The sequence below is a fragment of the Populus trichocarpa genome, chromosome 15 (genome assembly GCF_000002775.5).
Source record: "Populus trichocarpa isolate Nisqually-1 chromosome 15, P.trichocarpa_v4.1, whole genome shotgun sequence".
In the NCBI taxonomy this organism is placed as follows: domain Eukaryota; kingdom Viridiplantae; phylum Streptophyta; class Magnoliopsida; order Malpighiales; family Salicaceae; genus Populus; species Populus trichocarpa.
Genome location: NC_037299.2, coordinates 2,033,297 through 2,061,293, shown reverse-complemented (window position 1 = coordinate 2,061,293; position 27,997 = coordinate 2,033,297). Strand labels below are relative to the sequence as shown.

The 27,997-nt window shown below is 31.4% G+C and overlaps 2 protein-coding genes across 2 annotated transcripts; one reads left to right on the top strand and one right to left on the bottom strand.

Annotated features, from left to right (window-relative positions):
- Positions 1-10,350: 10,350 nt before the first annotated feature.
- LOC18105638 (reticulon-like protein B1) lies at positions 10,351-12,659 on the top strand. The gene is made up of 5 exons (XM_006374228.3): positions 10,351-10,683; positions 11,378-11,558; positions 11,690-11,831; positions 12,097-12,166; positions 12,252-12,659. Exons 1-5 carry the CDS (start codon positions 10,455-10,457, stop codon positions 12,419-12,421), a joined length of 792 nt encoding a protein of 263 aa, XP_006374290.3. The 5' UTR covers positions 10,351-10,454; the 3' UTR covers positions 12,422-12,659.
- A 606-nt stretch (positions 12,660-13,265) lies between these two features.
- Positions 13,266-20,171, bottom strand: LOC18105639 (peroxisome biosynthesis protein PAS1). Its single transcript, XM_024586905.2, has 15 exons — positions 19,624-20,171; positions 18,602-18,723; positions 18,418-18,506; positions 18,301-18,336; positions 17,962-18,053; positions 17,706-17,806; positions 16,886-16,950; positions 16,135-16,631; positions 15,951-16,038; positions 15,747-15,854; positions 15,092-15,660; positions 14,627-14,762; positions 14,457-14,525; positions 14,232-14,363; positions 13,266-13,845 (listed from the first exon to the last, which is right to left on the bottom strand). Exons 1-15 carry the CDS (start codon positions 19,839-19,841, stop codon positions 13,732-13,734), a joined length of 2,436 nt encoding a protein of 811 aa, XP_024442673.2. The 5' UTR covers positions 19,842-20,171; the 3' UTR covers positions 13,266-13,731.
- Positions 20,172-27,997: the final 7,826 nt, after the last annotated feature.

Here is a 27,997-nt window from a genome sequence, read left to right as displayed (position 1 = left end):
TAGGTGGTGTTCGCTGTTCAACCGTATTTTTTAAGATTTTTTTATATTTTTTTTGTTTTTGTATTGATTTTAATGTATTCATATTAAAAATAAATTTTTAAAAATAAAAAATAATTTAAATTTTTTTAAAAAAATTCAATAAATTTTAATGCAATCATAAATCCTTCAACTCAAAGAAAGGTGAGTGGATATATACGAAGGAGTATTTTCTAAAATATCAAAATGGTTCTTAAATATTGAAAAGAAATAAAAATGCTACCCTACTATTTCAAAGTTTTCTTAATTAATTCCCTTTTACTATTTTTTTAATTGTAAATTACCAAAATCCCAATTTCAATTATCATTTTTTTTCTATCGTTCGCTATTTTAACGTGATTTTTGAAGTTCAATATCACTCTAACTCCATTAAACTTTCAACCTCGAAAACTATTTCAAATTTAAGGTTGAAGATCCAAAAGTATTCGAGATTCAAGATTGAACTTTGACTGGTAGTTAAAGCTTCAATTTGAATGGTAATTGAAAATAATAATGATGCTTGGAATTCAATTATATATTCATGGGATTTGACATGTTGTAGTCATTAATTATATTTAAGAACCATTTTGATATTTTAGAAAACTTTAAGGGAATTCAATTTAAGTTAATTAATTAAGAAAACTTCGAAATAGTAGGGTAGAATTTTTATTTTATTTTCAATATTTAAGAACCATTTTGATTTTTTAGAGAATACTCCTCCATTTTAGGCTAAAATTAATACACACGTATAGTTTTAAAACCCGGCCCGGCCCGACAGGTCGACCCTGGACTAGAACCGGGCCAGGTTGAAGAAAAAACAAGGGAAGAAAAAACCCGGTGTGACCCGGCGACCTGGTTGATCCGACAAGACCCGGTCAAAAACTCGGTTGCAACCTGTTGACTTTTTTTTTTAATTAAAACGACATTGTTTTGATTTTTTAAAAAAAATAATCCAGGACTGTGCTGGGTCTAAAAACTATGCACACATGAATTGAGATATTTAGTTCTTTCCTTCTTGGTTTCGTAATAATAATAATGTACATAGGTGTAAATTAACAGAATTGTCTAGAATATTTGTAAAAATCAAATTATAATAAATTGAATTGAATGACTTTTAAAATTTTTTGGATAGATTTGATTAGTTTTAAAAAAAAAACAATTCACACGGTTTCAATTTTGAATTTCAAAAACTAAAAAAACCTATCATAAACCAAAAGCTTATTAAATCAAAGTTCATAAAAAATAATCAAACTAATAATCTATTAATTCACTTTGGACTTATTCGATTTTAATCAAGGTAAAACCAACCTGAACAGATCAATTTAGTTCTTTTATTAGATTTAGTTTGGCTCAAAATTAAAAAAAAAATATTAATTTAATTGAATTTTCTCTAAACCAAAATGTTTTAACCAATGATTACCCCTCTAATCAAGAAAAAAACACATATTAAAAATCACATGTATAAAAAAAGTGTTTAGCGACGTGGTTGCGTCACAATTTCATCAAATTTAAAATAAAAATTATTTTTAAAAAAAATTATTTTTTTAATATTTTTCCATACAAAAATCAATTTTAAAAATAAAATCTACCTCAACATCTTCAAAATCCAAGTGGGTTATACTGTAGTCCAAAACTGAGCGACTCTCTGGCCAAATCAGTGAACTTACGGCAAGCAAATGCCAGTCCTAGCTCCCAACTCATAAAAGTCACGAGTTTTGGAAGCCATGCGGTCCTGGTTCCTGAGCTTTGCTCTGTCTCCACGAAAGACTGTAGCTTGGGTATTGAAAGAGATGATCTATTATTGCTCTGCAGTGAATTTGCATGATCTTTTTCTTCAACGACAGGAAATCCCAATGATTATCACAATTAATTATGAATTTGTTTTTTATCATTGTTTGTGTCATGCAAGTCTTTGTCCAGAAATGTGATGGGCAGATAAGGGTTATTTTTTAAAATATTTTTTTATTTAAAAATATATTAAGATAATATTTTTTATTTTTAAAATTTATTTTTGATACCAATACATCAAAATAATTTAAAAATAAAAAATTATTTTAAAGTAAAAAAATTAAAAAAATTAATTTTTTTTCAAAATATTTTTAAAATACAAAAACAAACTTGATGTAATATTAGTATTCTTCTTGAATTCCTTAAATGCATAAGCTGCCACTGTTGTCACACATTTTCGGATGTACACATGGATAATCTAATTTAATTAGAGTATCTTACCCAACTAGTTGCAACTTTGAAGAAAACCCATGTGTACAGCATACGCAATTTGCTTGTACAAGAAAATTCAGCATGGCCAACTTATTTTTTTACTTTTTTTTATATTAGATTTGAAGATATAATTTATATTATTTTTTTAATATATCTTCTTAAATAATAAATTTACAAAGATTTATATTATCTTGTATTTAATTTTTATTAAATAAATAAGGATACCAAGACTCAAACTCATGATCTCAACCTCCAAAGTTAAACTTTCAACTAAAATTTTAAAAATATAATTTATATTATTTTTTTAATAAAAATAAATTTATTTGCACCGAGTAATTGATTAAGATGGTTGCGACGTCTATTATGTCAAAGATGAAAATATAAATTCGATGCAAACACACTTTTTTTTAAAGTGCTTTAAGTTTGAAAAGAAAATATTCTCCAAAAAAAAGCATGGAAATATGTATTTATTTACATTTAAATGAAAGGCTAATTTATTTTTTAAAAAATAACATAATGTGTAATTAACTGTATTTTTCTAATCTGGCTAAAAAAAAAAACTATGACTTTAGGATGGGGAAGATCCAAATTAATCCAAACCACCCTGCATCTCTGAATCATCTACTGGAAGCCCCCCACGACTGCATTCCTGCAGGACTCTTTACACTCAAAAGGGAAGCTTTCGCCTTCATGGAGAAAAGGGCTCCATGTTCTTAGACCCCAGAATGCACGTAATAACTACATTTATACACAGATCAATCATCATCACAAGATTTTTGTTCTTATCGCTTCCGATGAATTCCTTAAAAGTTAAAACTACTGTGCAATACGTGCTCGACCTAGCCAGGTGAATAGTAGCTTGTTCTTCTGCACATTTTATCCGATAGCATCAGACATACTTTGCAAGATTCTGTACCCTAAATCATGGTAATATCTTGTAACTTTGGGAGTTCATTTGTGCAAACTTTGTCTTTACAGAGAAGAGGTATGTTCCCCACCATCTTTGTTCATCTCTGGTGGATGATACTGTTTCTCGTCTGAAATTCATCTTCCACTCAATAGCGTACTGTGACTTTTTGTACTTATACTGATGCTTCTGGTTGTTGAATGTGGGTCTCTGTCTCTCTGATTTTTGAATTCACAAATCGATGGCGAGCTAGTCAAATTATTCCTTGAAGAATTTTGGTGAAAGTGGGGTCTTTGTGTTTTAGCTTGAAGGGACGCCTGATTAAGCAATTTTCAATTTCAATCATTCTTTTCTCCAGAAATTCAATTTGAATCATCGTTTGCAACTGGTTTTTCCAAGGAATGAGAAATTAAGCATTCGAATCATGACAGAACCATGCCTACAACATCATCCCACGTTTAGGTACTGTTTATGATTGTGATATAACCTGTTTTTTTTTTAATTTAATTTTTTTATTTTAAATTAATTTTTTTAGTGTTTTTAAATTATTTTGATGTGTTAATATCAAAAATAAATTTCTAAAAATAAAAACAAATATTATTTTAATATTTTTTCGAGCAAAAAACACTTTAAAAAAGATAATAACTATTATATTTTCGGATACTTTTTTAAATCTCTACTAACTAATCAAATTAAAAGTTAGTTTTAATATAAAAAATAAAAAATATATAAATGCCCCTAAATAAATCCAACATATATGCCCCTAAAAACCTAACAGAGAATCACCAAATAATTAAAAATAATACAGAAAATTCCCTGTGATACCACATCATTTAACACAATTTTCATAGAAGAAAGTTATTACCGACGTGGAAATCAAACAAAGTGTGAAAAAAAAATAAAGAGATCGAGTTTATAGACATCAACTGCTGGGGAAACGAAATGGGCCAGCTCAATAAACAAGAATCTGCTCTAATACAGTGCAGACCGAAGAGCTTATAATCCATTTTGTTTGTACGAGGAATGACAATCAAACCTTCTAAGGCCCAATACACTTTCTTCTTGCTGATAGGAACCCCTTGTTTTGTATTTTGTCTGGTTGCTCCTTTGGTTTTCCATTATTAAGAATATTAAAACAAGACTGAAACTTCCAATGGTTAACCCATGAACCCGTAACGTGGGTATGATATGGTGATAAAACCATAGAATTCATAGCAAAACAACATACAAAGCCCAATTACAACGAATCAAAAATTGAAGGCTAGGAGGGAAAAAAAAAACATTTAAAAAGTGATAAAAAAAAATGATCTGAGTAAACTTATATTAGTGGTCAGTGCAATGCCTTTGGGTGGGACAAATCTTTCAATCCAAAAAAAAAAAAGTTAATATAATAATATATATAAAAAAACAACATCAATCTAATAACATGAAAAACCAAGTAAATCTAAAAAACTTCTCTAAATCAGGGCTAATCTTTAAAATCACAACTCGTGAAATCTCATACTTGAGCTGAAAGCCCAATCCCCAGCTAATTTAATTTTGAATGATAGAATTGGAAAACAAATAGCAATAAAAGAAACCTGGACCAAACATGAAAAAAAAAATAAGGATGGAATCGCAAGAAACAAATAAAATTTATAAGTCATCTCAAACAAAAAAAATCAAAAGAATAGTGACTAAATTTGAGAGATGAAAAACTTAAGGAGGATAAAATTAAAAAAAATCAATTTAAAGTGATTTTTCCAAATAAAACAAATAAAAGAGGGACTAAATCTGAAGAGAAACAAAGTTTAAGGGCTGCTGTGAATTTTTTCATAGACAATGCGCAAACCGAGGCAGATGAGAGATAAATGAAGGAAAAAAAAGAAAATTGAATCGTCGCCAAATCGGGCATAATCATTATACAAGCACCACTCATAAAAAAAACACCGAGACACATCAAATGATATGACAGAAAATGTTTGTTTAACAACCGTAGTTAGCCACATGCACCACTCGAAGGTGACAAATTGGTTGACGCGTTGACATATGTTGTGCATGTGTTAGTAGCTTTTTGTATTTTTCTATGTGTCAAAAGACAACATCACCCTAGAACCAAATAGTTATTGCTAAAAAACCAATACGAAATGATGAATTTGCCATTGCAAAGATACTTTGAGAATTTTTAATTTAAGGTGGTAGAGTCATTACACTGTTTTAAAAAAGTTAGAAACCAAGAATGCCCATACCATAGTTAAGTTTAATTTTGCTTTTAATGGTACTAAAGTAAATTCAATGTATAAAAAGTTTATTAAAAGATAGAAATACCCTTCTATAATTATAGAATGACAATTGAATAATATGAAAATATCAATCTATCATGTAGACAAGTTCAAAAGGTACTTTTAGGGGGGGAAACATAATTATATTGTTATAATCCATGATGAATAACATCTAATTAGTTTGACTTTTTTAAATTGGTCATTCAATTCAATTCGATTGAGTTTTAAAATTTGGATTCAATTAGATTTTTTATCCAAACCTCCAAACAAACCAATGATCATAACAAATCCTTCAAAAAGTCTCAAACATACTTCCATTAATATGGAGGAACCGAGTGACTACATTAACATCAAAATCTTTGATCTTGTTGATATTATATTTATATATTTTCAAATAAAAAATATTTTCAAAGTAACTATTGTAATTATTGGTCCAAACATCCTCTAAATTTGTAGCTTATGACTATTTTTTTTTTGTGTGGAAAGTATAATTTTATAACTAGGTTATACAGGACAGAAAATGGCCAAGAATAAATGACAGCTCAGCTGTAATGGAGGCACACATATAAAGCATATTCTAAAGATACTCTATTATTCCAACAACAACCAAAGCATATACCATTCGAATTTACAAGTGCGTGGCATCATGCCTCCTCTGGTTGTTCAAGGTTGGAGGGAAAAAAAAAATATCAAAGCAAGTGTAAGCTAACCTTTCAAGCTTCAAGAATCCCAGCATTCTCCTCTCGATAAAAAATAAGAAAAACACAGGTAATTTCATGATCTTGACCCTATTTGATACTTTTGCTGCAAAAATTGATTCATTTGGATGGATATATTCTTGTTAGTGTAAGATCCAATCTCTTGATTGATCATACAGCTTTTCTCTGTGTACTCTCTGCTCCTCTCCCTCAACAACGAAAAAACTCATGATATGGTTCCTCAATCTTTAATTCTTGCATGCTTAGAAATCCCAGCATCTGAATCAGCATTCTCCTCTTGATAAAAAAAGAAAAAGAAAAACACAGGTAATTTCATGATCTTGACCCCATTTGATACTTTTGCTGCAAAAATTGATTCATTTGGATGGATATATTCTTGTTAGTGTAAGATCCAATCTCTTGATTGATCATATAGCTTTTCCCTGTGTACTCTCCGCTCCTCATCCTCAACAATGAAACAATCTCATGATATGCTGCCCTCCACCTTTAATTCTTGCATGCTTAGAAATCCCCAGAACATTATGATTAATTAATCGAGGTGGTAGAATGGAAGTTTAAGTTGTTAAAAAAAAATTGTTACTGATTTTGGTATAATTCTGATCTGGCAGTTCTTTTATTTATTTATTTATTTTTGTTATATCATCAACTCACAGTTCATTTTGCTTCTATAGAATTTGGAAACAAAATTCAAATTTTATACTTTCAAATCGTTTTAGGGTGTGTTTGTTTAATTGTAGCTTTTGCAGTGTAAAAATTGCAGTTAAGTGTTTGATAATACACCAAACTATGTTTTAAACTGTGGGGCTCACTAAAAAATTAAGTTTGAAGCGTTGTTTTTATGAAACAGTTTTTACATGTTTTTTTAACCAAACTTCATAAAATTCTGTTTGTTTTTACTTTTCATAAGCATTTTTTTTAATTTGAATTTTTTATTTTTTTATTTACTTCAAATTAATTTTTTTTTTGTATTTTCAGATCATTTTGATGCGCTGATATCAAAAATGATTTTTTAAAAAATAAAAAAATTATTTTGATGCATTTCTAAGTAAAAAGCACTTTTGAAAAGTAACTACAACCAAACATTTTATACATGTTTTTTGCTGCACATAAATCTCAACCATAATTTTTACCAAACACGTATGTAAATTCAACTAACCATATTTTTTTTAAACTTATTTTTTTAAAACCACAACCACAAAAGTTACCTCGAAAACAAACACATTATTAATATACTGATGTTAAAAATATTTTTAAAAAAATAAAAAAAATATTATTTTAATACATTCTAAATAAAAAATACTTTAAAATTTAAACCCTTTAAAAATATATTAATCTAATTTTGGTATAATTCTGATCTGGCTGTTCTTTTATTTATTTATTTATTTGTTGTATCATCGACTCGCCGTTCATTTTGCTTCACCTGTTTGCTTTTGGGTCTGTTTCCTGGCCTGAAATAAATTCTCAGGTTTTTACTTTTGGGTCTGTTTGCTTTGCCCATTTGTTTAGAGAATTGAGCTCCTTGTATTTGGGCCTCATCACCTTTTTAGACCGCTGGCCTTTTGATGGATTCTACTGTTAAATAACAATAATAATAATAAAAAAAAAACAAAATTAATCTCAATTTTGTATGTTTTACAAAGCACTTGTTGCTCGTTCAATTTTAGATTCGAATCTAGTTATAGAGATGATCAATATATAGGAATCAGAAAATCGTAATAGCTGATCATCATATTATATTTCGTATTTAGTGAAATTTTTTCAGTTTTCGATTTTTTTTTTAACAAATATATAAAGATGATCTTTTTTTTTTCTAGTTTTTCTTTCAGTTATTATTAGTAATTATTTATTTATTTATTTACAAAAATAATTATTAGATGTTAGGATAAACTTTTCGATTTATACTTATAATTTATATTATATAAAAAAACATTTCAAAATAGCTTATATACAAAAGTTTTTTTAAAAAAAATAAATTACAACCCATTACAGAGTATATATCAAATCAAATTTTTAGTTGCCTTCTAGTTAATGTTTTTTTTTCACTCTTATTTTTTTAATCATTTTATGTAATTGTTTTTTTTTTTTATTCATTTCATCTTTTAACATTTAATTTATTAAAGATTCAGCTTCTTACAAATTTATTGTTTTGCATTTGTTTTTTTTTAATATTTTTTCTTTTTAAATGTGTTGTTTTTCAAGTTGTTATGCTAATTATTTTTTTGTGTGTTTTATACAAATAAAGTTTATTTTTAAAATAAAAAAATATTTATTTTTAAATAATATTTCTATTGAGTTTGGCCTTACATAATATGGTTTTTGGGTATGAATTTATATATCAGTTTCATTTGTATTTATCTTTTAAATCACGAGTTTTTTAAATTATAGATTTATCTTTTATTGATTTTAATAAATAAGTTTAATAAAAACAATCAAGTGAATGTCTCATTTTGTAATTGAATATCTTGATTTATATCTTTTAATTTTATTAATTTTTTTAGTTATTGTTAATAATGTTTTTTGTTTATTTACATAAATAATTATTAATTAAATTAATAAGATATTTGTATGGGTTTTTTAATTTATATTTTTAATTTTTTATGTTAAAAAATATATTAAAACAGTCTACTGGTATTTTTCTTAAAAAGTTATTACTCACGACAAAACACGAATTAAATGACTAATAATAACCTATAAATTGATGGGGTGATCTATAGATAGTAGAGGTGAGCAAAAAAAACTGAAAAACAGATTAAACCGAGAAAATTAAAAAAAAAATAATCGAAAAAACCGAACCGCGAAAAAAAACAGATTACAATTTTGAAAAAATCGACCGGTTCGGTTCTGTTTCGATTTTATAAGCCTGAAACCGAAAAAACCGAGTCAAACTGGAAAAAACCGAGTCAAACTGAAAAAATCGAGTCAAACCGATTTGAACTGGTTTTTGACCAAAAAACCAAACCGAAACTGAAACCAGTCGATTTAAACCAGTTTTGGTTTTTTTTTTAAAAAAATTTAATTTGATTTTTTTGATAAAAATTAAATTAAAAAAAAAAAATCATCCCTAATAGATAGAACTCAGGTTTTTTTTTTCTTACCTATGATTCTAGTGCTAAAAAATATCTCATTATCCTTTGTTGACACCTGGCAGCAAATTTCTCAATTGTTGTCGGCCAGGAGCACAGATATTCCTCCTCTTAAAGGATGGGCTCAAATTGCTTCACGTGGCGCCTCAGCATGCAAGATTACCAGAGCATCCCTACTTGGTTGTTTTAACAACTTTCCACCACTTAAATAATGCCACCTCATCATTAATCCACCAAACCAAAATAGCTGGAAGGAAACGAAAACAAGCAAGCGCCGTCAGCTCTTACACGCCGTTAAGTCTCGAGCAGTGCGAAATGCGAGGAGGGATTAGGTGACGGCATCACAGCCCAATTGGGCCAATTTGCTCAATTAATTTAAACCAAGGTAACTATATAAAAATTATAGAACATTAACTTTTTCCACCTACTTGCATCCGTACTTATATTTATTTATATTTCATATTCTATGAGGAATGGTAATTTATAACATACATTAAAAAAACAAGATAAAAAATTATATATATCTTTTAGAATAATAATATATAAACAAAAAAAAACAAAATATATTTCTGTTTCGAAGAGAGATATATTCAAATATTTTATAAAAAATATATTTTTTTTTACATTATTGTTGTTGGGAGATAAAACCTAGGTTCTATATTCTAGATGAATGTTGAGATGTTAGATATTTAAAATTATATCTAATATCAATATTAAAATTTTATTTATCATTATTATTTTTAGTATAATTTTTATTGTGAACTTGAAATTTGTACAAATTTAATTTAAAAATAATAAAATTTAAATTCATGATCGCTTGATCAATACGGTTTTAATACTACATAAAATAATTATTTCAATCCAATTAATTAAATAATTTGATAAAATTTTAAAATATAATTTATATTATTTTATAAAAATCCCAAACAAAGAATTAATTAATAAACAACTAAAAAAGCTAAAGAAATTAATTACATCAAACATGGAAATAACAGCCACATCATTTCCTCATGTAACATTAGCTTCCCCCTATCACCATTCCCAAAGTCACCTGCCAAATTTCTCCCTCGGTTTCCGTTATTTCCCATATCAAGCAGTAGGCTCGTTCTCCAAACCTCAGCCTCGGACTTCCCACACCTCTCAACGGCCCAGATCCCATCTCTCCCTCCAAAACTCACACTAAAAAAACTTGGAAAACAGTATATAATTACATCGAAAACACTACTCTATCGTTCTGAAAGATCCATCAATGGCGGAGCATGAAGGCGAGCGTGAGATGGCGGAGCATGAAGGCGAGCGTGAGCGTGAACCAGTGGTTGAATCAAAGGTGGATAAGATAACAGAGAAAACCCACGATCATGATTCATCATCTTCTTCATCAGATTCCGATGATGACAAGTCGGATGCTGTGAAGTCGAAAATCTTTCGTCTTTTTGGTAGAGAGAAACCCGTCCACAAAGTCTTAGGCGGTGGAAAACGTAAACACACTAACTAATATCTCTCTCTGATTTATTAAATATCTTGTTTTTGTTTCTTTGATTCGAAGCTAGATCTTTTTTTTAATACTTCTTTTTTATTTGATGTTGTTATAGAAACTTGAAAATTGTTGCTTGGTGTAGAAATTGGTATTAAATGATGGATTTGGTTTCTGAAACCATGGCGTATTAAAAGAAAAGAAATGATGTTAAAATCCCTTTTTGTTGTTTCGAATTTGGAATTTCTTATGAAGAGAATGATTTGACAAGAGATTTATAAGTGAAGAGCGGTTTGTTGCTTGACGATGCTTGCTAGCTAGCGTTAGGTCACTCGATTCTTTCATTTTTGTTTTTCTAAACACACGCATAGAAACATTCCCTTTATTTGTCTAAATGAGACGGGCAAATTTATGCATTTCCACTGTTGTAGGATTGATCATTGTATTGGTGAGTAGGGAAGCAAGTTTGGGTTGCATTTGTTTTTGTTAGATGGGACTTGGAAAAGCAAGTGCATTTCCACAATTATAGGATTGAGCAATGTATCGGTGAGTAGGAAAGCAAATTTGGGCTGCTTTTGTTTTTGCTAGACGGACTTGGAAAAGCAAGTTTTCACATTTCCACTATAGATTGATCGCTTGATTTCGTGTTCTAGAAATTGTTTGTCTTTCCTTAATGATTTTGGTTTTGTTTTTTGCAGCTGCTGATGTTTTCCTATGGAGGAACAAGAAAATCTCTGCTGGTGTGCTTGGTGGTGCAACTGCTGTCTGGGTTTTTTTTGAATTGCTTGAATATCACTTAATAACTTTAGTTTGCCATTTATCGATATTCTCTCTGGCTGTTCTTTTCCTGTGGTCCAATGCATCCAACTTCTTAAACAAGTAAGGATCGTTAGATATTCTTTACATCCCTTCAGCTTTGGTAAATGTATATTCTTTCTAACGGTGCTGGCTTCAGCTTTGGCGATGTATATTCTTTCTAATGGTGTTGGCTTCAATTTCCTCTGTACTAGATCCCCACCTAAAATCCCCGAAGTCTTACTTCCTGAAAAATGGGTTCGTGAAGTTGCATCTGGGCTGAGAATTGAAATCAACCGAGGATTTGCTGTCCTGCATGATATTGCTTCTGGGAGAGATTTGAAGAAGTTTCTTGCTGTAAGTGATCTCTTCCTATCATTGATATAGCGTTTGATCTTCTGATGGGGAATATCATATTTGGAGCTGTATTTTACACATCCTTGGTGATTAATGCTTACTTCATCAGATACTTCTACTTAAAAGAAAAAACCACTCTGAATTCCATTTTTAAGGCATGTTAATGGGTTAAAGCTGCGTACTTCGTCCTAATACATGTCAAGTTATGTTGGATTTATACTGTATAGAACTAATTATGAGTTGTTGCTGCTCATTTCGCTGTCAGGTAATAGCTGGCTTGTTGGTTCTGTCACTTGTTGGAAGTTGCTGTAACTTCCTGACCTTACTCTACATATGTAAGGAATTCAGATGTTCATTACTTCTACTAGATGCAAGATAGGTTTTTATTAGACTCTGATTTTTATTTCTTCTTTGAAACAGCCTTTGTTTTGCTGCACACCGTACCAGTGTTGTATGAGAAGTACGAGGACCAGGTTGATGGAAATTCTGAAAAAGCATGGATTCAGATCAAGAAGCAGTATGCGGTGTTGGATGAAAAGTATATAAGCAAAATTCCAAGAGGACCATTCAAGGAGAAGAAGAAGGATTAGAGAGAGGGAGAGAGAAACCAGTTCTAGTGTTCACTAGGTTGAATTTTGACTCTCAGCAGTTCTGTTTGATTAAGCTGCTCTTGTTGTGACTCGAGTATTTTACAAGCCCTGCCTCTGCTTTATGTTTATGGGGGTGTTTAGGTGCTCCCAAATTTAACTACTATCGTATTCGGTAACCTCTTGAGTTATGTAGATTCGCTCACTTTTATAATAATAAGTTATTGGTTTCCAGGAAAAATCTCCGTCTTGTTCTTATCGATTAATCTCCTGCCTTTGGCATCAATGCGCTCAAGTTAATGCTTGTGGGCTTTAAAGGGTCACTAGTATAGTTGGCCGCATTGCAATGAGAATTTCTCGAAATACACACACACACACACACACACATTTTATTTCGACAGAAAATGGTTTTTTATTAACAATATAGTTCATTGAATAATAAAAAAAGGCAACCAGTATAATGATTTGAAATAAAACGAAAAGAACAATTCTGAAGGTGTTTGTTGATGTAAAATGTTCTACTTTTTTTTTTTCATAATAAGGTACAACAACATGTGCTTTCCTCTTTAAATTCTAATTAAAAAGAAAATCTTTAATCTATATGCTATTCCAAGTTAATATTCCAGAGAGAAGAAGATGAGCTAGACCTGGCAAATCAATCTTGTGTTGTTCTACTCTTACTGCTCTCAGTACACTTTCTTGGCACATTTCATCACATTGGTACCAGCTGCCCTAAATGTGTAGCAGATTGAGTTCCATCTCGCCTTTTTCTTTTCTGGTTAAATTGACTTCTGAATGTTCAGCTATAATCTTCCACAATAGAGCTATAAAGAAAGAAAAAGAATCATACCACAAGAGTAAGGAGGAGTATTACTACTTTTCACGAAGACTGATGTACAAATGCTACCCTTAATATTTGTTCGTAAACTACAGACTATCTTGAAAAACCCAATACAGATTCCTCTCAAATTCCACAAACCCTTGTGCATTTCCAAGCACCACACAGTCACATAATTACAATACTAAAAATGCAGTGGCAATTGCTTGTAGAATGATCTAAAACATACTGACAAGTGAGAACCCCCTCTTTCGCTTCATCTACACATTTTTCTGACAGAAACCTGAAACAGTACGTTTTAACTTCTCTGTAATTTCCATCATTTCACTCTGAGGATCTGGTGTCGGGCATTCTGCGTTCCATTCGACACCCGCTGCTGCATGCTTGTAGGAAAAATGTTTCAGTTGCAAGGGAAGGCCATAACCTCCGACATACAAAGAACGTTGCCAATGACAGGGTGACTGCTTTGTAAAATCTAGAGGAAGTAAGTTAACTGTTGCTTCTTTCTTGAACCCCCTTCGCCATACAACTCATTCCATTGCTTTAGCTCATTCATTACCGTACCCTCAGTTGCGAAACTTGAAGCAACCTGCAGATACATTATTTAGAAACATCCCTAGACAGAAACATAAGATTCTAGATTTCTTTTACTTTCACGCTGTAGAACCAAATTATCAAGATGGTCATTGGTTCGAATCACACTGCATTCACACATAACAAAGAAAACATGGCTACTTAAGTAGTTGAGATGTTTCTCATCTGGGAAATAATGCTGTTATGATGCTAATCATAGAAAATTTAACTCCAATATAGTGCCAGCTACTTGAATTTCAAATCATAAGTTATGGACTTTAAGTAGAAGAAGAAAGTATGAGAATCTGGTGACAGAAGAATTTGAATTTGAAAAGACTATTTGCTCATGGATTGAGGGTGATAGATGCAATCCAAACTTAAAGGAAATTCATGTAAGATCACCTGATTCTTTGCCTGTCTCATATCATCCATGTTTAACGGCCTTAGAATGATCACGCTTTCCTCTTTCCCTTCTTCCTTTGTATCTGCAGCATCTTCTGAGCTTGTGCCTTCTTCAGCTTTCTGCTTCTTTTCCTATAGAGAGATTAAAGGAGCAGAAAACCAGGAAAAGTGTCAGCAAGGACTAAATATGAAAAATACATCTGTAACATGTGAGAAAAGGCTTACCTTATCCTTCACTCGCTCCTGCTGTAAAAGCTCTCTAACTGGTCGATATGCTGCTGTGACACACAGGTTCTGTTTACAGCAATCAATAACATGAGCTAATCAGTCCATTATGAATTGGTTTGATGAATGCTATAAATGTTCTGGAAAATAGAGAAGCAGAAAGAACAAACCTTAAGATCACTTCCAGTATACCCTTCTGTCATGGTTGCAAGCTCCTTGAAGTCTAGATCTTCTGTTTTTTCTTTTGACATGAGAGTTTTCAAAATCCTTTCCCTGCTCTCAATAGATGGAAGACCAACCATAATTCTGCCCGACACAAAAAACACGTTGTAGTTAGCAAACATGATATGAGGCATGAAAATATTTTACATGGAAATATTGAAGCTTACAATTGAAAAGCCATGATGGAAGCTAAAGATATCTGAGAAGTTTTCTTGAAGAGGTCAAGACAGAAGGTGAAAAAGAAAGGAGTTGCTTAAGGCTATACTGGGAACAGAACAACTCAAGAGGAATGTACAGAAAAGATGATGACAAACTTCAATGAATTGCTTGTTATCATGGACCAGCTATGCCGAATGATGCTGATGATGTTGGTCAATAAACCAATTAGAGGAATCAGAAGAAATAAAACGTACCTGCGCTCAAACCGCCTAATAATTGCTTCATCAAGGTCAAATGGCCTGTTGGTCGCTGCAAGGACAAGAATACGCTCACCAGGTTTTGTCAACAGTCCATCCCAGTGAGTCATAAACTCATTCTTAATCTTCCGCATGGCCTCATGCTCACCAACTCTAGTCCGCTGCCCTAGCATGCTATCAACCTCATCCACAAATATGATAGTCGGGGAAACCTTTGCAGCAAGTGTGAACAGAGCTCGAACGTTCTTCTCGTCTTCACCAAACCATTTTGAAGTAATGGTGGACATTGAGACATTTATGAAACTTGCTCCGGCTTCTTTGGCTATAGCTTTTGCCAGCATTGTTTTTCCTGTTCCAGGTGGACCAAATAGCAATATACCTCTACATGGCTTGAGAAGCCCACCATTGAAGAGGTCTGGCCTCCGAAGAGGCAGCATGACAAGCTCCTGAAGTGATTCTTTGGTTTCATCCAAGGCACCAATATCTGCAAATGTTACTCCAATCTCATTTGCAGGGATAACCTCTGGTCTGATTCGTTTCTCAAACTCATTGTCAGGAGGAACTTCCTGCAGGAAGTAATGGGAATCCATCGGTTAGACAATCAAAATAATATTGACAGCTCTTATCTAAAGTATAAAGGATTTTGACTTACAGGGGCTTTAGGTTGATTCTCGCTGTCCTTCTTCGCGCCAGTAACAGATTTCTCTTTTTCAGTCTTACTATTATTCTTTGCACCAACAGCCTCTTCCCCTTCAGCTTCCTAAAATTGACCAAAAATGTCAAAATGTGTATGTTAATAACACCAACCTTCTATAGTGCTCACTGTGTAATATACAATATCAGGCATAGAACTAACCTTGCCAGCTTCGGCATTAGTCTCTAGTTTTAGTGTATCTTTCCCGTCACTTTTACCTTCTTGGAATATACTCAATCCATGTGACAAGCTGCTCCAAAGAAATAATTGTAATTAAGAGATTGTTGTCTATTATCTTCCCAGAGGATATAACAAAAGAAATCATTAAATCAAAACAGGTATCCACCTCTTAGATGATATAAGAAGCTTTCCATTTCGGTATTCCGGATCCTTATTATTCATCAGATGATATGAGATTGCTGATACCACGATTTCTTCAATATAATTGCTAAGAACCATTGTGTCTCCATGGCAAATAGAACTCAAACCATCGCATTCAATATCATTTGCCGCAAGCACCTCAGCAATGTGGTTTTTGTTATCTTGAAACTGAATCTTCTTCATGTCCTCTTCCAGTTGGGCTTTCCAGCTGACAAGATGAATCTCATCTTCTGGTGGTTTGATCTCAATGTTGTATGGGAATAACATTGCGAGCCTTTCATCCGCTTCTTTGCAATCATCTTCTTGGTCCAACATCCGGGAACCAAGTATCAACACATTACCTGAGAGTTTCTTCAACAACTTATCGAGCAAGTTGTACATCCTTTGTGATTGAAGAAGCAGCTTCTCAGCATCCCTAAGGTATAAAATGATGGAACTTCTTTCTGATACTGAAACCAATACCTGTAAGAAAAACATTTTGACTATTCATAAGATCTTAAGAATCATGCAGCGTAATAATCCTGACGCTGAAAATCAAATTTTCGTTTACATTTTAACATATATATATGCAGTAGAGACTCTCATTCAGAAGCTAAACAGTATCAAGGAAAAGTAAACTTTTCACTAGTAACAACATAACGAGCTAGTGTCTTACATAAAAAATTAAACATCAACCACCAAAAAATCAATGAGCACACTAGTGACAATATTTTTACCTGGTAAAGTGATTGCAAAAATAGGTTCTCATCAAAACACCAACTGCTTGTGTGCTTGAGAGGAGCTGAAAAAACAAAAGAATCCCCAGAAGCAGTGAGCTCAATAGATGTTTAAAATATGCAGATACCTACAGCCAATCTAACATTCATAAGAAAACTAAAGAGAACACGGTTGATGATCTTCGAGAAAACAATGCATTATAAATAAATTAGCATTGAGTTCTTCATAATTTTATAATATAAGTCATGCAGAAAATATGACGGACAATAATAAAATTGCTACCAATATGAATGCTGGGAATCAAATCAATAAATGTAGAACCTAAAGTTTGTGGATTCGAGAAATAGGACAACAAACCTAGGAAAAAAGTCCTATGTTCTTTCAAGGCTTACATCTCCTGGGATGAAACCGATTAAACAGGACAAAGCCATTTATCTTACCAATTCTTATCACTGAAACCAAGAGTAACTGAGGATACCACAAAGAAAAGATTGGAAACAATAACTGAGTGATAAAGTTTCTGGTGAGAAATCATTTTAGTAAGATGTGATCTAAACATCGTATCAAGTTTTGTAAATCCGTACATCACAAGGCAGTGGTGGTGGAGAAAAATGGATTCATTTCCAGCATCACTGTCTCTTCAAGGAAGTTCACTTCATTTAACAAATTGCAATGAACTTTCCAATAGTCAATCTTCAAAAAAATCAACATATATTGTCATAAACTTTCCAATAGTCAATCTTCAGAAAAATCAATATATATCACATTTTTAATAGTATTTAGGACAGCAACAAAAGTTATCGAATTCTGATGTGTAACCTGGATTCATGGAAGAGGACTGTGAAGTCATACTACTCATATCAGAAGCGGTGGAGGTGTTTCTGCGAAGTTTGGGAGAATTACTAGACCCTTCCTTACCCCTGCAATATACAAAGACACAAGGTTAGAGCTAAAAACATTTAAATCCATGTGAGATCTCTAATCTAACCACCACATAAGACCAGCTAAACTCAGCCAAGACCTATTTCTAGTGCAAAGGGATGATAAACTGATGGGTGTGCTTGTGAATACCTACCTTGTTTCTTCCTTTGGAGAAAGGATTGAGAAAGAACCAAACAGAGAGGACATTCGTTCCAATGTCACCCCAGAAATGGACCTCTTGAAAGACTACAAAAACAAGCAAAGAAATCAGGGTACTTAACAATATGAAGACGTGAAGCCATCTGCAATCCTCTAACCAAATAATAAACAATCTATATCAACTTTACTCATCAAATGCATGCCATTAAACATGTCTACATGGTTATTTTCCGACCACTTAAATGATGAAAAATATAAAATGATGCAGTAACACTCAGATTCAACACCCACTACAGCATGTTCAATTCATCAGAACGAGCAGGAGAAAGCTTACATATTCTTTTTTACTGCATCCATATTTGCTTTGCATCTGCAGTGAAGAAAGCATGAAGAGTATAAGTACTATTCAATGGCAACACGGAGAGAAGGATTGGAATTTGTTCATAGTCACCTTCATGGAAAAGTCACTAACATCCAACAACAGCAGCTTTGATTCAAAGTTATGTGCTAAAGCCTTCGCAAGCATTTGGTGATAAAACTCTTCATAAAATTAAAATCGCAAGAGATTAGGTCACTGCCATCTTTAAACACATAATATTCAATTTAAAATCACAAAACATATCCTCATTGCTTACCAGCAGGTCCTGAGAGCAAAATCGCTCTACTAGCAGGAGAAAGATTCCGGGTGTGCTTGGAAAAGTCAGCATGCTTTAAATGAACAAATGCCGCACTTGTTAATAACATTCGAGTTTTCTCACTGCAATCAACCATACAAAGAAATGAGAAAGTAAAAATGGATTGATTATTGAAAATCTTCCCTAAGAATGAATTCTAGAACACATATTGCAGCAGTATCTGAACTAATGCCATAGAAGTACTTCATAAAAATGTTACAACTTGTGCTCTGTGTAGACCAATATGGTTTACTTTCCATGCCTCCTACAATCCAAGAACAGAGCAGCAACTCAGCCAGAAGATTTTCTCAAGCTTAACATAACTGAAATCTTGATACAACTATATGACTTAATTCCCATCATCTCCAATAATCCAGGAAGAAGTAAGCAACTCATCCAGATCATTTTTTCTCAAATTCAACAATTTCAAGTTGAGTATTCCAAAAACAGTAGAGGGATCCATGAATAATTAGATGCCTCATAGCAGTTACAAAGATAAAAAAAAATCCAGCAATACCAGTGAAAAACAGAGAGAACTGGCAGGCTTGGTATCAAAACCCTAGAACATTAATAAATATTTGACATGCTGGACTAAAATCCTCCTCATGGTTCAAGAAAAATTTCTGAGATTACATAAATTCCTGACTTTTCATTGTGGCATCTATGAGATGATGCCATTGATTAACTAAAACTCCAAAAGCAAACTATTTAATATAACATTCATGATTATTATAATCATGTCCAGGGAATATCATCATGTCATAGCAGTTAATTTCCAGATAATGATAATAAAAGTACCAAAACCCCATATGTCAGTAGATACATAGAATCAACTCAAAGTCCCATAAACAAAGAAATAGCACAGTTTCTTTCTCAAGATCTTCAAAATGCTGGTATCAAAATAAAATAATTTTTGGGACTGTATAATACAAGCATGTGATAAAGGTAAAAAAGCTAGCAGAGAATAAGAAGCATTATCTTGCCTGAGATAATAAGGGAACTCCTCAAATGTGACCTTGCTGTCTCTTCCATCAACAACCTGCCTCATCAACTCTTGCTCAATCTGCTCAGCCGTGACACCATCTATTGAGCCACATCCACCAGCCCACCTGCTTACTTTTTGTCCAGAGGCCAATCCTAGCCCCATACCGACCCCAACTCCAACACTCAAAGCAGACAACAACATATGCTTCTGTTCCATCTCTCTCTGATTTTTTTTTTCCTATCTTCCCAAACTAACAACACCTTCAAGAAGACTAAAAACACTCAAGATTTTAACATGAAAATGAAAACATGATCATATATGCACATAAAAGTGATGAGTGCTGGACACCCTACAAGCTAAAATGGCTGTTACAATACAGTAAAAGATTTGGAGGATAAAAAAAGACAGATTTTCAAGCAACAAGAATTTAGCAGTAAAAAGGAACGACGAATAAAATCTTTTCCCGAGGAGACTAGAAAATCTGAAAATGGTTTAGGAAACGCAAAAGGGTCCCAAGAACTTGTCTACAGTCTTTCTTGACAGGTATGACTCTGGTGCTATGTGGTCTGGCCCTCTTCAACTATTTATAGCATGCTCTCCTCCTAATGAACGTTAAATTACCGGGAAAATTTACTTTATATATATATATGTATATTTGGTTGGGAGGTTTTCTCTTTTTAACTTTTCTGTTAGGTGGTTCTTTGCCTTTTTCTTTTGCCGTATATTTTATTTGCTTGTGTGTCTTCTATATAATAAATAGTAGGTAAAGTAAAAATACCTACTTTCCATGCCTTTTATATATATATATATGCCTTTTATTTTGAAGACCATTTATTTTTTACAAAGAAATTTTAATTGTCTTCAGAATACCTGGATTATTAAAATAAAATAAAAACCATTTTCTGAACTTAATTTTTAATTTTGTTTTTGTTTTTAATATGAGAGGAAAATACATCAATTTTTTTTGGAGTGTGGTTGTGATTGCTTTTTAAAGTGCTTTTCACTTTAAAATACATCAAAATGATGTTTTTTTATTTTTTAAAAATTATTTTTGACATCAGCGCATCAAAATAATAAGAAAATACTAAAAAATTATTAATTTGAAGCAAATAAAAAAATAAAAAAATTTTAAATTTTTTCAAAAACATTTTTAAAATACAAAAATAAATAGTTCTAGGACGAAATCATGATATATTTTCTTTGCCGGATGGGTCATATCATTTAAATGATCAATCATCAACTTCCTAGCTTATTATTTTTCATAATAAGTAAGTGCACTGGTTGGATCACATTATTTAAGTGATCAGTCATCAATATATCTTAGCTTATTATTTTTCATAATAAGTAAGAACACTTAATTACAAGTGTATTCTTGAAATATCAATTTTAAATCCGACTCACGGTGTCCTATTTTAGAGAATAGTGTATAAACATGTCTACTCAAATCTAAAATTAAAGAAAAAACCTTAAAAAGAAATAATATCTTATGTACAAATCTTAATTGAATGATTTCTATTCAACGTGTTTGATGATTTAAGGTGTTTAAAAATATAGTAATGGTTGTTTTTTAAAGTATTTTTTATTTAGAAATGCATTTAAATAATATATTTTTTATTTTTTTAAAATTATTTTTAACAATAACACATTAAAATGATTTGAAAACATACAAACAAAATTATTTTGAAGCAAAGAAAAAATAATTTTTTTAAAAATACTTTAAAAATACAAAAATAAAAAAACCCTTAATGATTTAGCTAGCTAGTTGTTTCTATAAAACATCACAAGTATATTTCAAAAGTAAAAGTTCATTCATTAATAGTATTATGCTAGCGGATGCTTTTTAAAATGTATTAAAATAATATATTTTTATTTTATAAAATTTATTTTTAATATACATCAAAATAATTCAAAAATACTAATTTTAAACAAAATTTTTTAATTTTTTTAAACAATATTTATGCTGTAAGAACGAACAATATTTCACAAAATTATTATTCGAAAATATATCAATTTTAGTGGTCAAAATTATCCGATGGGAATGACCGACTTCACACAAGTAATTATTTGACCCTTTTTGGCGTATGCGTGGTCTTTGGTTTTGGAATAACATTAATGGTCCACACCACAAGTAATTTCGAAGACAATGGCCCTCAAGTGTAAAAGTATTCGCCTACACCTCGAAAAAAGTTCTCTTGTTGCGTGCAAGGAGGTTAGAATTAAAAAATCATAATATAAGATGCAAATTTATCTGCCAGTACCACCTGAGCTAATCTTAGCTATAATTAAAGACATTAATGTAAAATTGTATTTAAAATAATTTCACGTGATATAAAAAGATCATAACTTTCGATTAGATGAATGAATCAATTATTTTTTCTTTTTAGATTTCCAACAAAATGAAATTTTAGATTTTATGGTAAAAATTTTTTGGTGGGGTTAAAGACTCAAAATTTCGGAGAATCCGTCCATCTTATTCCTTGAAATTAAACATTTTTTTTATTATTATTGTTAAAGAACCATCTCAACCTAAAAGCTTAAACTGTTAGGTGAGGTCCTAAAATATGATTTATATTATTTTCTAACATACTCCCTCAAGTGAAAACCCTTTGGGCTTGAAACTTGCACAGACTCACATTAACTTGTGCTTAATTTTTATCAAATAAATGGGGATGGTGAGATTCGAACTCGTGACCGCTTCGTCATCAAGGCTCTGATATCATGTCAAGGAACCATCTCAACCCAATAGCTTAAGCTGTTAGATAAGGTCTCAAAATATGATTCTTTGACATGGTATCAGAGCCTTGATGACCAAGTGATTACGAGTTTGAATCTCACCACCTCCATTTATTTGATAAAAATCAAGTACAAGGTAATGTGGGTCTGTGCAAGTTTCAAGTCCAAGGAGCTTTCACTTGAGGGAGTGTGTTAGAGAATAATATAAATCATATCTTGGGACTTTATCTGATAATTTAAACTATTGGGTTAAGATGATTTTTTATCTATTATTATTATTATTATTATTGAGGATTCGGAAACAGGCTTTAATTTCGAGAACAAATGATTTAGTAATGAGGTAAAAGAGAAATCATACAAGACAAGTCTTTTAAGAAAGTTTGAAGGCACTTTTTTTAAAGTACATGGCATGGTCTAAATAGAGTAGTGTTTTTCTCCATGGTCCATTTGCTTTACAGAGCAGCACATGCTCAGTTTCAAAAGAAATTGGTAAGCATTTGCACGTTTTTACCTTCTATATTGAAAAACTGCTTTCTAGGCCAATGCATGAACGTGCCGCCCCCACTTGAAAGGGACTACAAGACTAAACTGAGGCGGCTCCTCCAAAAGCCTGAGGTTTTCTTATATAATCTTAGGCACTCAAAAGACAAATCCACCGTGGCTTCATGCTCTCCATCATCCACCATGAGAAGCCACTTGCCTTTTCATTGTTTAGCTGTATACCTAGGTTGCTATCCGCGCTAAGCTGCGAGTTAACTAAAAAAATATATATTTACCAATAAACAAAAACAAATTTAAATGAAGTTTTCCAATTGTTTTCGTATAGTAGGGTTATTAGGTAATTGGTTCGCATTTCACTATAGGTAGGACAAAGAGATTTTAAATGTAAAAAAATACATAAATATTTCTAATATATTTTTTATTTGTAAGAAAAATTTTGATTAAGAAATCAAAATTTAATATATAATGAGTAAATTATTTTTTTAAATATCAAGATAAAACTTTTTTTGATCGATCTGGGCTAACCCGTGACTCAAGTCATGGAGCCGATCAGGCTTAATAACATAATTTTTTTAAGATATTTTTTATTTAATTATATGATAATCTCTGCAAGAAAGCAACAAAAAAAAATGTATAAATTCCATATATTTGGTAAATGTTTTATTTAATTTATCAGGAAATTTGTATGGTCTAACATTGATAGTTGGTGCATCCATTGGGACCGCATTAGCATGCAAATCGTAGTTTTAATTTGACATTCTATTCATAAAAAAAAAAAAACTTGGAATCAAATTTTTAAAGTCACGAGATCCCATGCATAAAGACATATTATTACTTAAAAACTTTCACCTAACATTGTGAACCTTTTTTTATTTTATTTTAAACAATTCTCTTCAATTACATGTGACATGAATATAAATTAATAATAAAAAAAGGCAAATAAGAATCTTATAAATAAATTTTATAATAAATATTGCATTTTTTTTTATTATTATCAATATCGTTCAAATGAGTAAAAATATTAACATAGGACAACAACAAAAAATAACTTATAAAAAATCAACCAGTGATTCAATATAATTTTTTATGCAATTTATTTATTTTCAGATATTGATAATTAATTTTATGTTCTTATTGGTTTGATTTTAAGTAGTTCTAGAGTTTTAGAAATCCAGATAAAATACCATATTATATAGTTTAGGAGTGATTTAAGTAGCTTGTTTTATGTTATTAATAGTTTTATATGATGTGTAAATAAAATATAATAAAAATGGGATTAATCTATATTTTAGGATGTATTATAAAAAAATTGGGTATTTTCTTAGGAATTACTATTTTTATTTTACAAATTTTTACCATTATTGATTTTTTCTTAATTAGAAATGAGATTGAATTTACTTATTAGTATTGATAATATTCTATAATCTTAGTATTATATTAAGATTGTAATAATTAATAAGAAATTTCAAAAGAGTATGTATTTTTACATATAGTTATGCACATAACATAAAGACATGCATGTTATTCATTATTCATGAGAATTGAGAAGTACTCTACTTTACCCCAACATTATCCTTAGTTTTCCCAACATTATCCTTAGTTTTTTTTATATTGTTAAATTAAAACATTTAATGATTTTTCGTTAACCTTTTCTTTCAATGGAAAGAAGTACGTACCATAGGTTTAATTAATCAGTCTTTTTCATCCATTTCATTTTTAATATAAAACAAGTTATTAATCTATATTAAAATCCTTTACATTTCACGGTAGAAATGAACAATCAAATGCCAATGCCTTTTATATTTTGATTCTTAAAAGTTTTGAAGATTTTTTTTTAATTTCATCATTTAACATTGAATTTATTGGATATTGAACATCATAATTTATTTTTATTTTCTTTCTATAAAGTTATTCCGGTCTCATGACTCAAGTCACGAGTTTTGTGGGTTAACCGTGTTGATTTAAGTTATTTTTTTGTTCTTTTTAATTATTATTTTTTTCTCAATTTCATACTTCAACATTGGATTTACTAGGTATTGGTCTTTATTTTTTTATTCTTTCTTTAATTAATTTTTTCTCAACTTTATCTTTCAATATCGAGTTGATCGAAAATTGAGATTCATAATTATTTTTCTATTTGCTTTCTATGGGGTTATCACAATCTCATGATTTAGGTCACGAGTTTTACGGGTTAGCCAAGTTGACTCAGGGTTTTTTTTTTGTTTTTTTTAATTAAATATGTTTTTTTTCAATTTTATTTTTTAATATCAAGTTTTTTGCAATTGAATTCACTTTGCAATTTTTGATAGAGAAAGAGTGAAATTCAAGGAGAGGAAAAAGATGAGAAGAAAGAAAAAATTAATAGGTCATCGGAGTCACACTGTGGCATTCCTCTACCACACATCGCCTTATTCCAATGCCATCAAGGATTACTGTCTACAGTGGTCTGAGCAAGTTGCACCCGCCTCCAATGTGTGGCGTTTCTCCCTACACTATGACGCATGTGTTGTAAGTGCCAATCAACTTTCCCCTGTTTGTACTCAATTTCGTCCCTAATCCTGCAAAAATAGAGTTGGGCATTTGTTTTGGTTTCAAATTTAGTCCTTGAAGCTTTAATATTAACATAATTTAATTTATTTTGCCAAACCAAGTGCTAGAATTTTTTCTTGACATTGTAAGATCCCCGTACCTAGGCAACCAAAACAAACCATCAAGTTCAATCCTTAATTAACTAAGTAAATTAAAGGTTAAAATTACAGGTATTTTCAATACAAGTTAGTTGTGAAAACTAAGTAAATTTTAAGTTAAAAAAGCTTTCACTTAAAAGGTTTGCTAGAAATAAATTATTGCTTATCTAAAAATTTATTCTTTTGGATTGAGATGATTCTTAAATAATATAATTGAAAATGTAAATTTATTTTTATTTTCATCTAAATTAAGTGATTATTAATTAATATTGTCTCTCAAAAGTTGTATCTAGTCAAATTTCTATGAATAATGTAGTGAATGGACTAATGATTTTTGGAGGGTTTTTATGTTGTTGATAGCTTAAATCATAGTTTTGAAACCCGGCCAGGCCTGGCGGGTTAACCCGGGACCCGGGCTAGAATCGGGCCGGGTTGAAGAAAAAACAGGAAAAAAAAACCCGGTGTGACCTGGTTGACCCGGCGACCCGGTCAAAAACCCTGTTGACTTTTGTTTTTTTCTTTACTAAAATAACATTGTTTTGATTTAAAAAAAAAAGAATTAACTCGGGCGACCCGGTCAAAACCCGGAACCCGAGTCTTGGACCGGGCCGGGTCTAAATACTATGGCTTAAACAATAATGAATGAAATGTCCTTAATCAATTGTTTTTTAAAAGAATATTGTCCTTGCATAATTGAGAGGATGCGGCAACAAAAAAAAAAGTGATTGAGGAGGAATATGATACAAGAGTATACCTCAAAATCTTTAATAAAACGAGCATTGATGTGAATATAGAAGTTGCAATATGGATTAATGAAAGATCCATCTTCCTTGAATAAGATCACTTTAAGGAGGTGATTTTGTGTTTTTCTCTCTCAAAAGATAACTTTTTGATGTGGTGATGAGTTAAAAGGGGAGTTGTATGGAAGTTGTGCAAAAGTATGTGGTGGCATTGCGTGTATCCCACAAATCAAAATGCAGCAAAAAGATTTTCAAAAACCAAAGCAGGCGAGGCTTAGGTGGAAATGCGCAAAGGAATCTCATTATTCTAGTTGTTTTTCTTGCATAGTTCTCCATGATTTTTCTCAAAAAATTAAGACTCTCTTATTATGCCCTTTCGATGATCGGTTGATAAGAGCACTTACTACCCACATTTTCAACTTTATTTCCTTTTGGCAAACTGCAAATGAAAGCCAAAAAGCCTCAAAGCTACAGCTTTCGTAATGGACCCAACACATGCAATCTCCAGTTTCAACAAGCAGGAATTGCTTAGACCCCCACTCACCCATCAATTTGAAGAGAATGGAGAGTAAGAAATGGAGATAGCGAGGAAGAATCCAATGAAAGGATGTGTTCTTCTTTCTTGACACTGTACCCAATTAAGACTTCTTTATTATCCTGTGCTTGCTCGTTCACTTTGTCCACAAAACCCTTTAATTTCTTGTAGTTCATGCCTTATCTTGAATCAACTCGACCTTTCCAGCTCTTTCCAGTTTTGCTTTTCAAAAGGCAATTTGATGTGAACAGAAATCACTTCTTTGTTAGGAAGAAAGAAGAACAATAGAGGGCTTATCCTCTACCATGATTGATGAGACAAAAATTCCATACACAATCTCGACAACCATGAGAGGAAGAAAACCATTTTTAGACCTAATTCAATGGAACCTTCTACTTGTAATAAGTATTATCACTTTTTAATTCAAACTTATTAAAAACCAATACGAAATAAAAATAAAAATCATGTGACCTCTTCGGTAAGTTGCTAGCCTTCAAGTGGGATGCAAGCTAAAATGTGCATTAAGAGATGCTTCTTTTAAATCATCTCGTCAATAAAGCCAGCTTTATAGTCTTTAGCTTTTCTATTTCTCGTAGCTTTTGTAATCTTACATTAATCCCTTTTGCTTATTCATGATGGAATATCTTACCTCTCTTAAACTATTGGCTTCCTAGTCCTTGTATAAATCTCTCACAAGCATTGATCTCAAAATCCTGGACATTTACCTGTCATACACTTAGCAAAAGCGTTGTAGATACAGTGTCTTGCTACGACAACCTTTGCTGATTAGCTAAGTAAGCATCGCTACCTAAAAGAAAAGAAGAAAGCAAAAGGTTTCGACTTTGTTGAAAGCAGGCACGCTCCCTACGAGAGTTTTGACTAATTAATATATTCTAACTTTTTCCATTTGCAGAAAGTTTTGAATCTTCAAGATATGGACATAACCCAAGATTCTCCACTAACATCCAATAAGGTTTCAGAGATATTAGTAATGTGTGCCCGTAGTGAATGAATCAAACTATAGCCGTTGATTTATGGTAGGTCTAGCAAGATTTAACTTTTCTAAAGTATCATAGATGACGGGAACTGCTTTAAAGCACAAATTTGCTGCTGGGGGTTAAGCATGATAATTGACGCAGACCCAGATGGAAAGTTAAAAGAAAAAACAAAAAAAGT

Coding starts and splice junctions, on each gene's coding strand:
- LOC18105638 (XM_006374228.3), top strand. CDS start 10,455: ATGGCGGAGCATGAAGGCGAGCGTGAGATGGCGGAGCATGAAGGCGAG. Junction 11,559..11,689: donor GCATCCAACTTCTTAAACAA/GTAAGGATCGTT, acceptor CCTCTGTACTAG/ATCCCCACCTAAAATCCCCG. Junction 12,167..12,251: donor CCTGACCTTACTCTACATAT/GTAAGGAATTCA, acceptor TCTTTGAAACAG/CCTTTGTTTTGCTGCACACC.
- LOC18105639 (XM_024586905.2), bottom strand. CDS start 19,841: ATGGAACAGAAGCATATGTTGTTGTCTGCTTTGAGTGTTGGAGTTGGG. Junction 18,507..18,601: donor TTTGCTCTCAGGACCTGCTG/GTAAGCAATGAG, acceptor AATTTTATGAAG/AGTTTTATCACCAAATGCTT. Junction 18,054..18,300: donor GATGCAGTAAAAAAGAATAT/GTAAGCTTTCTC, acceptor TTGTTTTTGTAG/TCTTTCAAGAGGTCCATTTC.